This window comes from Lygodium microphyllum, chromosome 4 (genome assembly GCF_053477565.2).
Source record: "Lygodium microphyllum isolate KBCC chromosome 4, Lygodium_microphyllum_v1.1.10, whole genome shotgun sequence".
Classification (NCBI taxonomy): Eukaryota; Viridiplantae; Streptophyta; class Polypodiopsida; order Schizaeales; family Lygodiaceae; genus Lygodium; species Lygodium microphyllum.
Genome location: NC_141138.1, coordinates 19953086 through 19971169, shown reverse-complemented (window position 1 = coordinate 19971169; position 18084 = coordinate 19953086). Strand labels below are relative to the sequence as shown.

Genomic DNA, 18084 nt, shown 5'->3' with positions numbered 1-18084 from the left:
CTAATCAAAGGGACAAAATTGGGCCGGTTGGGGGTAATTTACACCGGGCCAATTTTGGTGACACTATTGAATTTGGCCCCCTTACCGTATGGGGTTATCCTAAAAGCTGCCCTTGATCTCAAAATTTCCCATGGTCTCGGAATTTCACTCTGAAGTAAAATTCAAGTCCCCCGGGCTCCCGGGCCCCACTCTAAAAACCGCAAGAAAGCAAGCCATCATCTCAGTTTTTCGCTCCTCTCTCGAGGCAAACGAAGCTCTCTGCAAGAAACTAGCAAACAATTAGGATGAGAGAGTGAAAGGCAAATAAATTCCTTGTCGGATAAACACAGGGAGGAAAAGCGGACCAAAGTGGTTTTTTGGTCTTTAAAGTTGATGTAGGGAGGATCATCGCGTTCCGCTATGCCACTCAGAAGATGCCCCAGCAATTCGAGTTTTGCAAAGTTTGCAGGTTGAACCACGATCAAGGGAAAGGCCACAAGTATTCTAACAAGCACAAGCAGCGTCTTGCTCCTCTTCTAGCCAAAGCGCAGCAGAGAGTCAAGGACGTAAGCTTCTTTTTGAAGCATCCTGCATGCCTGCGGCAAGAAGATAGGCAGCGCAATAAGTACTGGTGCGTCTTCTGCGAGGAGGACATACTCGAACTGGACAGTGTGTACGCATGGTACTACGGCTACGCATCTGCTTTTTCTGGTCGTTCCTGGCCAGTTTGTTATCTTGTGTTATTCATTAACAGAGAATATCGGCGTATTCAGTTGTTCAAGCCTCGTTCTATTCACTGTTACACAGAAGTACCATGTGTATAGAGAGCAGTAGCATGCGTTGTGCTAGATTGCATTGTCATGTTCACAATTTTACTGGTCTTTAGACAGACATACTTGTTCTTATTGACAAATATCGTTTTGAGTATTATGTTGTAGGCAAGTATATGAACCAAGGTCCAGTTATTGAAGAATCAGTGACTGTTCCACTGGTGCTTTGCATCTACATGTAGGCTGCACAATTTATTTTCGAACAATTGCACACTTCATTCTATTTGTAGCATACCTCGATTGGCTTTCATCTTCTTTTCTCAGTCACCTTAATTATGAAATTTTAGGGAACTTACGTGACACTGTATCTTGTTTTGTTTTTGGTTTGAAAAGCTCAAATGCAATCAGGCACCTTGCAAGCGCAACACATCTAGACAAAATCAAGAAATTCTGGTTTGAGAACGGAGCAGATGTTGACAAAAGGCACTTGTATGTGTTTCGTGGTGAAGATGTTGCAAAGGTAACCAACCTTATGTTTCCTTGCTACACTTGATTATTAAGTCACAAGTTTTATGTTGCAAAGGACTAGCGAACCTTCTTATTATGCTTGATTCTTTTGGCAGTCCAAGTCATTAAGTTGGTGTAATGTGTGTCCTTGTTATCATGGCAAATGCCAATGCATGGGCCCCCTTATGCCACTGTAACAAAGAAGATATTTTAATAATGCCTAAGCCTTGGTAATCTTTGACCTTCATCAATGAAGTCAGCGTATTGCAACCATAGATCATGTATCCTTTCAAATATACATCTACCTTTTTCACATCTGAATGTGGACGGTCTTTAAAAATCAGAACGTATTTGCAAAAACAGTTTTCTTTAGAATTTCACTTCTTGCAATAAGTAATCTGTTCTGTTTGGAGTTGTTCCTCCATCTTATCTACTTCTTTTAGATCTTCAAGTTCTATTGCATTTTAAGTGTTTCCTTAAAGGCTTCAATGAGCTCACATGAAAGGCATTATGAGTCCTCCTATGGAATCTAGAGGACAGATCACTAAACCTTGATGCCATTCGAAGGATGCATAATATATGATGGAAAGTTTCATAAATCGGCTTTTCTTTCTTATGATGGAAAGTTTTTTAAATTGGTATTTCTTTCTTTCCTATTTCCTTGATCTTTACTATACTTCATCAAAACGAACTGCTCTTTGGCGCTTATTAGCTGCCCCCTTTTAATTTATTTGGAAACCTTCCAATGGTAGACTCGTGCAAAAATAGTGTCCTTGTCTTACACAAATTCATATGCAAGAATTTGCAATGACAAATACTTATTTTTGTCTTTGCTACTCATGGCAGCAACATTTCAAGAAGGCATCTCAAATTTGAAGATTCTTGAGCTCATTTTGTTTGGATGTCTAGAAAGAATCAATCCAGTGTGTTATTATAAGATTTAGGTCACCCAAAATCCTTATATGAGTCTTGAAACTTTGATCCACAATAATCTTATCCAATTGTCCCGCCTTGATTGCTTGCTTAATGGGCCGTTTGCACACACTCATGCATGCTCATTCACATTGTTAGTTATATATTCCAAGAGAGATTTGACAATCCCCATCAAATGTGCACAAAATAGATACAACTTATGCCCTATGGTGTGGTTTTGCTTTTGCAAATTGCAACATAATATCTTTATTTCATTAATGTTGTTGGAAAGATCATATCAAAGCACGAAATTGTGTAATTTTATTGTGATGGCAAAAATAGAAAAGTTAAAGACTATTTGAATATAAGATGTAATGAGAAATGAATGAAATGGTTAGGGGGTGCTCTCCATCTTATAAACTAGCCTTATAATGTTTCCTTTGATATTATGCCCAAGACACATCTCAAGAGAGTGAACCGAGGAGGAGGAAAGCCAATCAATATTTTCGTTTCCATGTCAATATGAAAGTATGAATATCTTGTAGTCGCTATGCCAATGTCTTTTTAAAGCTACTCTACAATGAGGCTCTTGAAAGCTTAGTTATGGACGATGGCCATTGTTTGTGAAAAATAGAGGACGAAAGTGATGGACCATATTTGTTGTAGGGAATGTTAGTTATTAGACCTAATATGAGAAGATTGTATGGAGATTAGTTTCATGTCTCCATTAGACTTCGATGGAGCTTACAACTAGGAGATGACAACAAGACACAGTAATTGCTAACAATGCCACCCTAGTAGACAAGTTGGTGAGTATGGAGGAGGCAATAAATGCCAATTAGCAAGCTTCCATGTGCTACTTAAATGGAGAAAATGGTTGTTGTGCAAATGATATTTTTTGCAGGGAGAAACACAAAGTGTATAACAAACATTGTGACAAAGAGACTCAAAACACAAAAGAATAATGAATGGTGAATGCTGAATCATGCTGATACAATGGAGCAGAGTTGGAGATGATTGCATCATCTTAGTGGATCAAGTAAGAGCACCTAGAAAGGATTGGTATTGTGAAGGGGCGAAATGCAGTCCTTCGGGTAGAGCTATCGATGAAAAGATCCGCTTTATGGAGCGAGCAAAACTACTCTTTGAGTAGTGAATCGTCGAAGTTGACAATGGAAGATGAAGAACAACAGTGGAGTTAGTGAAACCCAATCCTCAAGAGTTGTTGAAGATGAAGGATATGTTGAGATCTCTCTAGGATGATGGGTGTTGTCAAGACGACTATTGGCAGGCAACTGGAGAAGAAAATGCAAGAATGTGGATGAAGATCTCTTGGAGTAAGTGATTGTAGACAGGTGACTGCTGGACAGCCCTTTAGGAGTGAAGAAAACACAAAAATGCGGGTATCTGATGTAAGGCTGATAAAGAGGGTGTAACCTGCTGTAGCTGTCTTGAATCTGCTGCAAACACAGCCTTCATAAAGTGGTTGATGGTTGGGAACTATCGTTTGGGTGTTGGGGTGGCAGTCGGAGCTGAAAATGCACAATAATAATGAAGATGATCTGCTGAACCAGTCTAGGGAGGAGCGAAACTAGCAAATGCAGCAGTGGAATGATGAAGGACGTGCCACTAGGCTGTGTGGATTCAAACTGCAGCAATCTGGAGTGTTCAGAGTTCATGGTGATGCGAATAATATCTCCAAAATGAAATCTTTTACTGGTATGGTGTCATGATCAGCTGGATAGCACCATGAACTGAGATATCCGCTCAAAAAGTGGTGTGGACAACAGCGGTAGAGGGTTGAGGCAATGAATGAAGGGGGGCATGATGAAGAATGAATGTGAGTGTTGGGTGTTGAAGGGATTAATGCCCATGCCCTATTTATAGGCACAAGAGTGATTGAACTATCTCAAGTGGTGTCCGAGTTGTTGTGGATGGGGCACCTAGATATTAATAATACAAATAAAGCTTTTTTGGGATTGTAAATGGAAATCAAATAGGAATTAATGGAGTACAATGCACAATGTTCTAAACACTATCAAGCTGAAAAGATGCATTACAAATTTACAACCTTAATTAGCTCTTTAGACTGCCCCAAAATTCAAAATTTACCAAACTTACTTAAAAATTACGAGTGTTTGTGTCATATAAGCAAACGCACAAACTTTGGGAGGATCCACATCCATGACTAGGGGTTGCCCAAATCCTTACTTTGTAGATTCTCTATTAGTTGGTGTCAGTCTCCCATTGCTTTCTACACCCCTCCATTGGTGGATACTTCAATTTGTGGTGTTACCAGCCCTTCATCTGCTCTAGTCGACCTCTCCACAAGGCTTAGAAGGTTGCGCTTGCTACTAGCGATACTTCTCTAGGCTTGTCCACACAAATAACAACTGCCATCATTATCATCAAGGGTAGTAGAAGGTTGCATTTGCAATTTGTGGCAGCCGCATGCATCATCTTCGTGATCTTTTGCTTGTTGCTCATTGTTTCGGAGCTGTCTACTTGGTGTTTTTGCTCTTTTTAGGCCGTCTTGCTATCATTACCTTCAATCAACTTGATTCAGAAAAATTATTCTTTATAATCTGTGTTTGTAGCTATTGATTGCATATAAAGATTGCTTGTTGCGATTTGGGATCGTTCAAAGACTGCCTATTGCGATTTGGGATCATTCAAAGTATGACACTCTCTAGTTCATCTCTGCTGTGATCCATTCTAAGACATGGACGTTTGATGAAACATCCTCCTAGGATCCAACCTGTACACAAGACAATGTGCAAGACAAACTTACTATGAAAGGGGTTGGACATTAGAATCACCTCCCAGCCATAGAGCCAAACGGGCTCACCCTTGAGCCTTGGGAGCTAGTAGCACTTCAAGTCATGACCACATGCCAAGGGTTGGCATCCCATGTCACTAGCCCACACCATCCCGATATATAGATGCGTTAGCCAAGGGCCCAAGAGTCCAAGAGAGTAGTGATCACACCATGAAAAATACACAATAGGGCCTTGAGTTCTATAAATATAGGACTGGGTTGCCCTAACTCCAAAGTGCTCTTAGTGCATTTGCACCAAGTCACTTCACGGCCACTGTGACCAATGCTACTAGTGCCCATCCGGATGACCAGGGACATAACACTTCTCACCTTATGAATGATTGCTATCCTCTTCAATATCCTCAAGGACGAAGTCGATGAATGTACTGACTCCCAAGTAGCCTATGCCTCCAAGTGGTTTTTCCACTTGACCAAATACTTGGGATAAACTGTTCGACGAGGTTGTTTAGTCCTAAGGTCAAGACCCAATTTGGGTTCGAGTAACATATAATGAGTAGTATCCTCAAACTGCAGGACTTCCTCAATCAGGACAATGTGCTCAACTTGTCCTAGTCATTCTTTCCAAAGACTCACGTGGAACACAGGGTGAACTTGGATTTTCGAAGATAAGCCCAACTCATAGGATATTCTACTTTATCTTTTTGGTAATCTAAAAAGGATTACTACACCTTGAAGACAATTTATAGCACTTGTCAGTAGTCATTGAATTACTAGGTCCCTCTTGAACTAGTTGCTAGATCTTACCAAAGTGAATATCGTTTTGTCAACACCCTTTGAAATAAAGATATAAAGCAGATAAAAATTTGGAGAAGGACAATGTATCGACTTCAAAAATTCGACTAAGAGCATTGGCAACCATATTAATTGTGCCTTTTTAATAGCGAAATTTGAAGTCAAACTCTTACATAAGCTACATCCATCTCACCTTGCGGCCATGGAGATTGGGCTGATCACATGGGTATTGTAACGAATGATGGTTCTGTCCAAAAGTGATAGGTCGACCATCTTGATAAAGGAAAGTACCTAAAGTGTAGTTGCGCTCATTTGTATGAACCTCAAAAGGTTTATTCAGATTGATAATCTGCAACATCGGTACAATGGTAATGAGCCGTTTCAATGTTTGAAAATGTTAATTGAGCTCACTAGTCTAAACAATCAATGGAGTAATGTGTTTCTTCTTGCTTCGGATATCTTTAAGCAAATGTGTGAAGGGTTTAGCAATATGAGTATAGTCCTTTATGGGTTTTTGAAAAAAGCTAGTAAAACTTAAAAAAAGATTTTACTTGTCTTATGGTCTCTAGAATAGGTCAATTGAGTACTAGTATCTTTTTAGGATCAATGTAAATACCATCAATCAAGATGACGTGACTTAAGTATAACAGCTCTGCACAAAAGAATTCATACTTAGATAGTTTGGTATATAATTGTTCTCACCTTAAGAAACATAATACAATATGCAAGTGTTTAGCATGTTCCTCTAATGACTTACTATAAATAAGGTGGTTGTCAAGGAAAACGACTATCTATTTCTCAAGTTACGGACGAAATAAATCATTCATCATTTGTTGGAAAGTTATGGGAGTGTCGATCAATCCAAATGATATGACAAAAAATTGAAAATATTCATATCATGTTCAAAATGCAGTTTTTGGGACATCCTTTGAAGCTATTTATATCTAATGGTATCTAGACCTTAGATCGATTTTGGTGAAAGATCGTGCACCACAGAGTTATTCTATAAGGTTATCCATCCTAGGTGATAAATAATTTGTTTTGATGGTCACCTTATTGAGACCTTTATAATTGATACAAAAGTGCATCATGCCATACTTCTTTTTAGTGAGAAGGAAAGACACACCCCATGGGGATTTACTTGGTTTCATAAAACCCTTAGCTAAATAGTCTTGATATTGCCTAGCTATCTTGTCCTCCTCTTTCAGGCTAAACTTGTAAGGTTATTGAGAGATGGGATGGCTACCAAGCAATGTTTCAATCTGTCGGTCTAAGATTCTGCAAGACAGCGGAGTCTATTAGGTAGCTCAAACGGAAAGACATGTTATATTGAATCCAAATACTCACTTACATTCGAATTCATATTAAGATTATTACTAAAAGAGATCAAATTACATTGAAAATCAAACGATCAAATCTTTTCGATAAAATAAATATAAGTTGTAACACTTAAATTAGAAAAACATTGAGTAAACTCCATTACTGAAATTATATGTACATTATTTTTTGTGATTCCGGAGGATAAATAACCCTTAATTACATGGAAATGATCATCAAGCTCAAAATAAAGTACATGATTTTTGTAATCAATGTATAAGGAGTATTTTTCAAAGAACCATGGCATACCAAGAATGACATTGACACAGTCAAGGCTCATAAGCTGGAATCCATGATTTGATGGTAATGTTGGATTGAAAGATCCAAGTCTGATACCACGTAATCCCAACAATCCATTTAGAGCTCTTTGCGTATCGAACATGATAAACTCAGTTAGTGGGTACTGTGTGGAGCCGTAGTCTCTATATCAAATGAGAAATAAAATTATAAGTAGAGCCATTATTAAATAAAACTTTAACCTCTTGGCCATTTATATGCCTAGTGATATTTAAAAGGTCACGTGGAGCAAAAACAATTTTATTACTGAGACTACTATTGCTATTGCTAGTAATGACAAGACATTCTTCAAATAAAATTTCAGAAGATATATTTGGATTTTCAAGAGTATTTATCGAAGTCTTGGAAGTGGACTTTGTCTTTTTATTCTTGGGGGACTCGCGATCACTGCGAAAGTAATCCGTCTGATGATAAGCGAAGCAATGGCCTATTGAGTGATCCTCGTTGTGAGTGACCTTATGCTTGCTGTCCTTTTTCTTATGTAATACCAAAAATGGCTAATGAGTTGTTGCAGGGGTAGTTGATTTCTTTGACTTAAAAACCGAGGCAGCTCAATGGAAACCCTCAGTCGATTGGTTGCATCTCAAGTGTTATGAAAATTTTTTACGTACCTGTAGACATCCTTGAGCAAATGAAGGGGATTGCGGAGCATCTCATTCTGGTAGTCCAGCGGCAATTCAAAAAGATATTGCATGTAGAGCAGTGCTTTATGATTGTTTAAGGCCTTCGTTTTATGCAATAAATCTTTAAATTCTTGTGAGTATGAATCCAAGCTCTTCCTCCCCATATCAAGCTCAAATAGTTTTTGGAAATTTTCAATTTGACCATTGGTTAGAAAACATTCCAAAAAATGGATTGAAAATCAACGCAAGCCACTGGCTTAGGGCTTCATTGAGTGAATACAAATCAAAATACACCATCCATCTGGCCAGTTATGAATCGATGTTTATCTCATCACATTTCTTGTTGTGTCCCTTAAAGGGATTAGGGTGGAATTGAAAAGGCAATATCCTCATGGCTGTAGACATGATTGGAAAATGGGGAGTGTGCAGCCTAGGTGATTGCCATTGCATTTCTTTTACTTGAGCTTGGGAAATTGCCACAAGGGACGAATCTCCTTCAGTTTTGAAAGAAAAAGAAGCTTCGGGATGCTGCTTGTGTGTTTGTTCGGGTTTGGGAGAAGCTAGACATGCATTCTCCATGTGTTGAGGTTTAGTGGGAAAGGGTGCATCAAAGGGAGATACTTTGTGAGAAGACATGATATTGTTAAGAGTAGAGGCTTTGAAGAGAGAAAGAGATGATAATTTGCAGCTTAAGGATTGCGAGAGAGGAGAGCATAAGAAGTAGTAACAATTTGCATTTAATGTAGAACTAGATCCCCTTTCCCCCCCCTCCCCAACCACTGCCACCTCCACAAGTTAAGAGGCTAGCTTTTGATTTATTTTTGTTGAAGAGTTAAGGTGGGCTTTTGAAAAACAAAATGGAAGTTGAATATAATTATTCAAGAGAGAAATTTTTAGTAATTTGTTGTGCCTTTGACACATATCCCCTAACATGGCTTAATTGCCATTGCTAGAATTGTCCTTTCCTCTATGTGGAGCGTCCAATTGTAGGTTGACGCTTTGATACCAATGAAATGTCCCCCGAGGATCCAACTTGCACATGAGACATGACGCAAGGCAAACTCACCATAAAAGGGACTAGTCATTAGACTCACCTCCCAGGCGTAGAGCCAAATGGGCTCACTGCATGAGCATGGGAGCTAGTAGTAGTCCAGGTCATGACCACATCCCAAGGGTTGACATTCTATACCATCAGCCCACACCATCTTTGTGCGTGAATGTGTTGTTAGCAATCATGTTTGTCATGCCTTGTCATCTCTTGCCTGTGAGCCTCAGTTGGAGTTAGATAAGGACTTTAGGATCTTTGATTTGTCTATCACTTGTTTTGACAGAGGAGGTAGCACATTCTAGAGCACTCAATTTATTGCATTTTAGTGCATTTTCTCCTCCAATCAAGATTTTATGTGCATTTTTCGGGCAATTTCTGCATTCTTTAGCATGTCTCACATGTCGGACATTGTCCACCCTTTTTGGGATTTTTTTGAACATCTGGCATTTTTACCAGCATTAAATACTGGTTGGACCAGCATTAAATGTTGGTGAGCCATATTTTGGCCCCAGATTTGAGGTCGGCCAGTTTTTGGGATATTTGGCTATTTATAGCCATTTCCCACTTGGCAGGTAGTGATCTCATTCTAGTTTTCTTCCTCTTCGGCAAGTGCACACTCCGACTTTGCCATTCTCCTCCGTCTCCAGTGCTGTTGGCCTCATTAGCGTGATTAGGTGCCCTCATTGACATTGTGGGCTGCGTGTAGGGACTGATCAATCCTTCTCTATTCAGCGTTTGTTCTTTGTTCATTGCAGTTTTCTCTTCTTCTCTTGTAGATTGTCTCTCTTTTCTTTGTGTTCAAGTTCCTTTTTCCGTTGCCCACTCTCACATGGTATCAGAGCATGGTATCTAAGAGCGACAGAGAGTTCGTGAGGCCATCCACATTTGCGTTTGCTGAAAATGCAAGGTCCTGGTAGTTGGCGATTGCATCTGGTGCTTAAGTGTCATCATTTGGAGATAGGCGATTGCTTCTAGACTTTCGGCATCAACATCTAGCATTGAGTGTCAATATCTGGCATTAGGTGACATTCAGCGTTTTGCTCAAAACGCAGCCTACTGGGTGGAGGTGATTGTTTGTTGGCTAGGCATTTGCCTTCTGCAATCAAACATAATCTCTCAGAAGCAACTGAATGTATTCACATCAGTGTTTTGGTGCTTTTGCATCCTTCGTGGGCAATCGGCAGTATTTCTTCCTCAGCCGGACCTTCTACATCAAGATCTCTGATTTGTATAGCCAGTTCCTCTTGTTTTGAGGCTTTCCATAGCCAAATGCAACTTTTTGTGGGTGTTTACAGGTATATACGAAGATATCTTATCACCAGTTCTTTGTCGATTCAGAGGTTGAGGTCTTTGTTCCTTCCTCTAAGAGACGGAGAGGTTTTCGTGCTAGTTCACGCAATGACTGGAGGTCACCTAGCCTGCTTGTATGGGATTCCTCTCCTCTCCGTTCTCTCCATGTTTCATAGATGACCCATTGTGCTGACCTTCATATGCCTTTCATGGCACCCTCTATACAGGTGCTTGTACTCCCTTCTTTGCCCAAAGAAGACTGGTTTGATGGTTCCAATTACTCACTTATGTCGTGTAAAGTGGAGTATATCCTTGATACCTTCGATGTTTGGGAGTTTGTTACCCACCCTATTCCCCGTTAAGTGGAGGATCCCACAATTGGATCATCAATGGATCGTGTGGCCTTATGGGATCGGCTCAACTCTAGAGCCTGATCTTTTCTCTTTTTGAGCTTACATGATTCTATCCTAGTGCATATGTGTAGGTTGTGGCAAGCAGTGGAAGTGTGGACAAAACTTGCTTCTTTGTACCATTAGAAGACATTTCCCCATCGGATTTCTCTCGAGAAGAAGTTATGGATGCTCGTTGTTGATGATTCTCCTTCCATGAAGGATCATATCAATAGGTTGGAGGATATGAGGGATGAGCTTGAGTCCCTTGGCAGGATGATGTCTTGAGAGGATATGGCTATGATTCGTTTGACTCAGCTGCAATCTCTCTGGTTTCATGTCTTCTACACTAGCCTTCTTACATCGAGGACCCATGAGAAGCTTCCATGGGAGGGGTGTGCTCTGCTTGTTCGAGCATGATGAGCGCGCCAAAGAGGTAGCTAGTGGATCCACCTCCACCAAAGCTTTTGTTGCAGGTTCGGGAGGGGGGATGAAGAAGAAAGGGAAGTCAATTGCTAAAAGATAGGAGAGTTCTTTAGATTTTGACTCCGACTTAGAGAAGCCTAAATGCCCATATTGTGGAAAGGGGACACATCTAGAAGAGAAATGTTGGAAGAAGTATCCTCACCTTCGTCCGGGATCGAAGGATGGAGCTAGTGCATCCGAGCCTTCTCCACTCTAGTGGTTATCTATGAGTCAGTGTTCCTTCATATTGTTGAGGAGCCTTTTTCAACGGTTGCCTCATCTTCTAGGAGGCCTTGGCTGGTTGATAGTGTAGCTTCTAGTCATATGACTCCATGAGGTGATTTGTTGTAGGATCTATGCCCTTTTGAGGGTTCACTGTCGGTGACATTGTTTTGGTGCCTATTTGTGGTGTTGGCAATTTGCCTTTATTTTCCAACTGCATGTCGAGCTCCCTTTCACAGGCCCTTTATGTTTTGGACTTTGGCTTACCACTCCTCTTAGTTTATGGCCTTACGAGGCTTGGTACTTGGGTTGTCTTTATCGAGTAGCTTGTTTGTATTGAGGATTCTTATACAGGCGCTATTATCACGATAGGTTGGCAGGAGAGTGGGCTTTACAAACTCCATTCTCCTTCTCTTATGCAGGGTCCTCTAAGGCAGTGGTCTATTGCTACACCCAATCCTGCATGTGCACCATCTTTTCCACAGGTTCCTTCCCATCCCCCACTCTCTCCTCTGGTGGTTCTTTGCACCCTTCATCCCTTTTGGAGGGGGACGATCTTGGTGATGCGACAATGGATTTGTTGGCTCCTAGTATTTTAGAGGGGGTTTCCCAGGATCGTGAGGAGCTTCTTTATCGGTAGTCTTCATCGATGGACTTCATCGACATTGGCATTCCTCTTGCCACCCTAGGATCCGTTTCTCCCTTGGCCTTCTGCCACATCCAAGATCCGAGAGGGGTTGTTAGCAGTCATGCTTGTCATGCCTTGTCATCTCCTACCTATGAGCTTCATTATGAGTTAGGCGAGGACTTTAGGAGCTTTGATCTGTTTATCACTTGTTTTGACGGAGGAGGTAGCTCATTCTAGAGCACTCAATTTATTGCATTTTAGTGCATTTTCTTATCCAGTCGGGATTTTATGTGCATTTCCCAAGCAGTTTCTGTATTTTTCAGCTTGCCTCACCTGTCAGACATTGTCCACCCTTTCTAGGATTTTTCTGAGCATTTTTGGGATTTTTACCAGCATTAAATGCTGGTCGGCCATATTTTGGTCCCAAATTTGAGGTCGACCAATTTTTGGGATATTTGGCTGTTTATAGCCATTTCCCACTTGACGGTCAGTGATCTCATTTTAGTTTTCTTCCTCTTCAGTAGGTGCACACTCTGACTCTGTCATCTTCCTTCGTCTCCGGTGCTGCTATCATCATCAACTTGATTTAGTGCCCTCACTGATGTTGTGGGTTGTGTGTAGGGATTGATCAGTCCTTATGTATTCAGCATTTGTTCTTTTTTCAGTGCAGTTTTCTATTCTTCTTCTCTTGCAGATTGTCTCTCTCTCTTCCTCTGTGTTCGAGTTTCTTCTTTTGTTGCGCACTTTCACGTGTCATCCAACGGGCCAAGAGTCCAAGAGTAGTGATCATACCATGAAAAATGCACAATAGGGCCTTGAGTGCCATAAATAGGACTCGGGTGCCCTAACCTTGAAGTGCCCTTAGTGCATTCGCACTAAGTCACTTCATGACCACGGTGACTGACAGCTACTAGCACCCATCTTGATGTCTAGGGACACAACATTTGAGGTCTTGTATTCACTCTTGCATAGCTCTTGCATAGTGTATTCACCACATTTAGCATTCATTCTTATCTTATCTCTGAGTTACTCTTCACTCTCGAGTTCTATTGATTCACTTTGTGTTTTGTCATACACTTGAGTTTATCTTGTGTGCTTGATTAGTTCTTTACACTGTCCACATGCATAAGATAAATGCTCGACCCATGATATGCACAAAATAACACAGCAATATTTATTTTGCCCCCGTTGGCCAATTTGTCCCTATTTGTTGTTTGGCCTACTTTAGTTCCACAAAATAGTTGGTGCACCGAGATTTTAAGATGAGAGATCTTCCTCCTTGGCCTAGAGGTCTTTCAGTTACCTCAAGAGTTCGTTTTGATTCTTAGCAGCTGTATGCCTTAGAGGTGGAATAGATTTGGGCTACCACCATGTCTTTTTGGCCAAAGTCTTGCAGTTACCTTAGGGGTTGTTTATTTCTAAGCGGCGGTATGCTTTGGAGTTACTTTCACCTCTCTTGAGTCTCTCATCTCCTCACTAATGTATTTCTAGTCTAGATGTTGTTCATGAACATAGAAAAAGAGAGGAGATGAGAAAGCAGGAAGAACAACTGCTGAGCTGGCCAACCTGGGAAAACTGGCTGAGTGCAATAAATGCAGTGAAATGATGACATTGCAGGCCAGTAAAAAATCACAGCAGTCTGGGGAGTGATCAGCAGCTTGCAGGATAGATCATAGCACAAACACTGGAAATGCACACTGAACAGAGGAGAAAACACAGCCAGAGCTTTAAATGTACCTATCAGACTTTGACTAGGGCTCACAACCAGGAGATGACAGACTGAGAAATTAAGGCAGGCTAACAATTAGCATGTTCGTGGTGAGTTGGCAAGTGCTACCACCTATGGGGGTTTGGTTGTGTTTGATACACAGTTTAAGATGAGAGATTTTCTTCCTTGGCACTAGAGGTCTTTCAGTTACCTCAGGGGTTCTTTATTTCTTAGCAGCTGTATGTCTCAGAGTTGCAAATAGATTTGGCCTGCTACCATTCTTTGTTGGCCTAGAGGTCTTGTAGTTACCTTAGATGTTCTTTTTTTCTCAGCAGTGGTATGTTTTGGAGTTACTTTTAGCTCTCTCTCACCAATGGCTTCCCAGTCCAGATGTTTTCAGTTTGTTCACAGTGAGTACACACTGAAATATAAGCAATCATGAGCTTCACTTGTAATTGCAATCACGATGAATGCAAGGATGGAGGATAGCTGCTCAACGAATTCTTCTGTATGGGACAACTGCACTTGTATTAATGTTAAAGTTATTTGAATTTGTACAACTGATTAAGATAAGTTTGGATATCTGAAATTAGAAGCATCTATTGAATCATTAATTGTTGTATGTAAGAGGCGACTTAAGATGCTCGTTTCCAGGTTTCTCCATATGATGGTTGTGTTTTGTTTTTTGGTTTAAACATTTCGGTATCTCTTTACTTATGGATGCTTTTGTGTGTTTTTCAGTGGGAAGATGCTTGTAAGGGACTTTCACATAGTGCAATATGTGAGCCTTTGCCAGGAGTCTCAAACAATATCCACTCCACGTGTTCTAACAGTGAAAGTATATGTGAAATAGTGTCTAACAAAGCTTTTTCACATTCAAGTTTGAACACTGTTAAGCCTTTACCATTGTTTAAGGATGGGAATCATCCATGTACAGAAGAATTTTGTGGTAGGAGAAGTTTTGGTTCTCAATCTCAGGTCTATGATTCTATACCATCCAGTGGAGGTGGCAGTGAGAGGCTTCTGCATATAAACAATGGGCACGGCAATGGTGCAACAGCTCCATCAGGTAAACACTCAAAGTTTGGTAAATCTGAATTGTTGCCAATACGTTCAGCACGGAAAATGAGGGTTGAATGCCACTTGATTAACTGAACACCTATAAATGAACAGAGGTGATTGAACATGTTTGAAGGTGTGTGATCTCATGCTGATCTGAGTTGATACTCTTTATGGGGAAGTTATAAGTTTTTTCACAATGAATGCAAGTGACCTTAGCTTAGGAACTAGTCTCTATGTGTTTGTTATGGAATATTGTGCAGCATATGGGGTATTTTGCCTTCTCTAACAGGTTCCTCACTGAATTTTAAGGGGTTAAAGTTTTAAATCACTGTCAAACAGTTGTACAATATTCTCATTGCATTTTTCAAACAGTTTTTCATACTTCACCATTGGTTCTGTGCTTTTAACTTGATCAAACAAGCTAGAGTATTTGGGAGGAGGACTAAGGTTTGAGAGTGTGTGAGAGCAGAGGATGGAGTTGAAGGAAATGAAGATATAGATGCATGGAGCCATGGAACATGAATATATTTCAAAACAGCAATACAAGATGGTAGCCCAAAAGTACGGATAGTGTGCTTGTGCTGCTGAAAGAGAGGGTACTACAAATCCATTGCTAAAAAATACTCGTCTGCAGATGACAAACACAATTGTATGACAAAGCACAGATAAAGAACAAAGTTTGGGTTAGGGTAACTCGGAGACAATAAACATTGAAGAAGATAATGAATGAATGAATGCTCGCTGAATATATATGATGCTCAATGTAGCAAGCACACTACCAGGCCAGACAGTATTAGCTGGAGAGTTTGTTGTACTCTTGACAGATCCTGAAATGTGGTAGACAGCCTCTGGAGATGTTTGAGAGCAGCAAAGGCAGCAGTGTGAAGTTGGATCAGTGCCAAATGGGCAGAGGTAGGAAATCTCCAAACACAGCCTGTAGTGATGATGTGGCACTTTGGCGATAGCTGCAGACTGCAAAACACAGGCAACAATGATAATGGCAGGTCTGGCGAAAGCTGGAACAGCAAAACACTGACAGACTGATGATGTTAGCAAGCAAGCGACAGCTATACAGGTCCAAACGCAGGCTGGAACACCAAAGGCGATGGCAACAGGCTGGAAATGGTTGCCAGCAAGTGGAAGAGGCTGGGCAGCAGGTGTTTGATGATAAACAGGAATGGACAATAGCTTGAATTAAGATATCCTCCGTGAACGGGGTGTGGAGAGTAGAGACAGATGTTGGCAATTTGCTAAGTAGTGAAGGGATAGTCAAAACAGCTCAAGCCCAATTTTTCTTTTACCCTGAGGCATCCCACCCCAAAGCAACTAGGGTATTGGGCAAAGGGTGCTCGTCGGCTGTACGATGACCTATCAAGACCAAAGAGGCATCGCATTGGACCAAGAGTGCTCATTGGTTGCCTAGTGGCCTATTGGGACCTATAAAGGTGACTGGAACTACAATGGACTTTTTTTTTCCTTTTTGAGTGTTTGATTGATGGTTTTTGTCCTATCAAGTATTCTGTGCCCTAGGAGGAGAACAAATGGAATGGTTAGTCCCATCACATCATAAAACTAATAGCCTATTCCAACCACCTGTGGGTTCAATGATGAAGAAAAGGTATAGGGAGTATATGAGGAACAAAGCAAGGAGATTGCCCTAGGAGACTGCCATGGGTGAGGTGAGTTTGACATATAAGTTCGGGTCATTAGGGATAGAATGGAGACTGTGAGTTCGAAGGAACTTGTTCATCCTATGGGACCATGATCGTAGAACTTGCTTTAGCCCATAAAGAGCTTTTTGCAAACGAAGGACCTTATCTTTATGGTCTGTGAGAGAAAATTCGGGAGAGAGTTTCACATTGACTTCCTCGTCTAGAAAGGCGCTTTGAACATCCATTTGATAGAGCTGCCAGTTGTGGTGAGCGGCTAAGGTTACTAATAGGCGGAATGATGTCAACTGTGCTGTGGGTGCGAAGGTCGCTTCATATTCACTGCTATACTTTTATCGAAAACCTTATACTACAAGATGAGCCTTGTATTTATCCAAAGTTTCATCAACTTTTATTTTGGTCTGAAAGATCCACTTAGTCCCATTGACCTTCTCATAGCTTGGACGATCCACCAGGGTCCAGGTTTTGTTTTGATCAATGCTCACAAGCTCATTTTCCATGGCCTTACGCCACCAGGAATGCTTTAGAGTCTCTTGCCAACTCTCTGACTTAAGAGTGTGTTATGTAATCTACCGTAAAGACAGACACAAATGTAGGAGTAAGTGCAAGTTGGGCAAATCTTTTAGGCTCTCCAAGATGGAATTCGATGGAAGGATCCTCAAATCTTGCATGGTTTGTTGGTACCAAGAAGGTAACGGGTCCCTAGGAGGAGGCCTGCATGCGGAAGACTGTGCAGGTGGATCAGGAGCGAGTAGTAGTCTTGGCTCAAATGGCCCTTATCTCTGAGGAAGTAGGTTGAAGAATCTCCTCAGAGGTGAGTGTAGTGGGCTACACTATATCCCTCTCATCAAAACTATATCTCTTTGCGTAATTACCTTGTTTGTTCAAGGATCAAACAAATGAAAGGCTCTCGCCTCGGAGGAGTTTCTTGCAAAAATCAAGAGATCAGCTTGGGGCTCAAGCTTTCATATGCGATCATCAGGAGTGTGTGTGTAAGCATAACAATCGAAAACTTCAAAGTGGGAAATGAGAGGCTGAGTGCCAAAGAATGCCTTGAAGGGTGTCTTTTGAGGCACAGTCGCAATTGGGTATCGGTTGAGGATGTACATTGCTGTGTTCATAGCCTCAGTTCATAGGCGCTCGAGGAGCTTTGTTGTGCAAATAGCATAGCACATGCGATGTTTATCATAGTCTGGTTTCTATGCTTTATGACTTCGTTCTGAGAGAGGGAGTTGGTAGAGGTAAGCTAGCGAGAAATGCCATGTGCTCATATAAGCCCTCAAAAAGCTCATGGGAGATAAACTCACCACCACTATCACTCCTCATAGTTACTCACCACCACTATCACTCCTCAGTTCTTATGTGGCGATCCATCTCATTTTGCACAAGATGCACCCAAGTGGAGAAATATGTGAAGGTATCAAATTTATACTTTAAGAAATACACCGACATCTATCTTGAACTGGTATCCATGATAAAAAGGAAGTACAAGAGGCATCATTAATAGTGGTGTGGATGTTGGTCCACATAGATCAACATGAATCAATTTAAGAGGCTCCTTAGCTC

General features: G+C 41.0%; 2 protein-coding genes across 3 annotated transcripts in view; both read left to right on the top strand.

The window, feature by feature from the left end:
- The first annotated feature begins 240 nt into the window (after positions 1-240).
- Positions 241-14839, top strand: LOC148036852 (TITAN-like protein). Of its 2 annotated transcripts, none has more exons than XM_087675772.1 (4): positions 241-661; positions 1143-1269; positions 14528-14594; positions 14701-14839. In XM_087675772.1, exons 1-4 carry the CDS (start codon positions 414-416, stop codon positions 14817-14819), a joined length of 561 nt encoding a protein of 186 aa, XP_087531898.1. In that variant the 5' UTR covers positions 241-413; the 3' UTR covers positions 14820-14839. The 2 variants fall into 2 exon arrangements, with proteins under 2 accessions (XP_087531898.1, XP_087531899.1); XM_087675773.1 differs by having other exon boundaries at positions 241-690.
- LOC148036851 (TITAN-like protein) overlaps positions 14701-18084 on the top strand; it is a 69900-nt gene continuing 66516 nt past the window's right edge. The window contains exon 1 of the mRNA XM_087675774.1: positions 14701-14855. The gene's annotated coding sequence lies outside the window, so the exon portion shown is untranslated. The remainder of the gene's footprint in view (positions 14856-18084) is intronic.

Excerpts from the sequence above, each read along its gene's own strand:
- LOC148036852 (XM_087675772.1), top strand. The coding sequence starts at position 414 with ATGCCCCAGCAATTCGAGTTTTGCAAAGTTTGCAGGTTGAACCACGAT. Across the intron at positions 662-1,142 it reads CTGGACAGTGTGTACGCATG|CTCAAATGCAATCAGGCACC; the intron begins GTACTACGGCTA and ends TGGTTTGAAAAG. Across the intron at positions 1,270-14,527 it reads GTGGTGAAGATGTTGCAAAG|TGGGAAGATGCTTGTAAGGG; the intron begins GTAACCAACCTT and ends TGTGTTTTTCAG.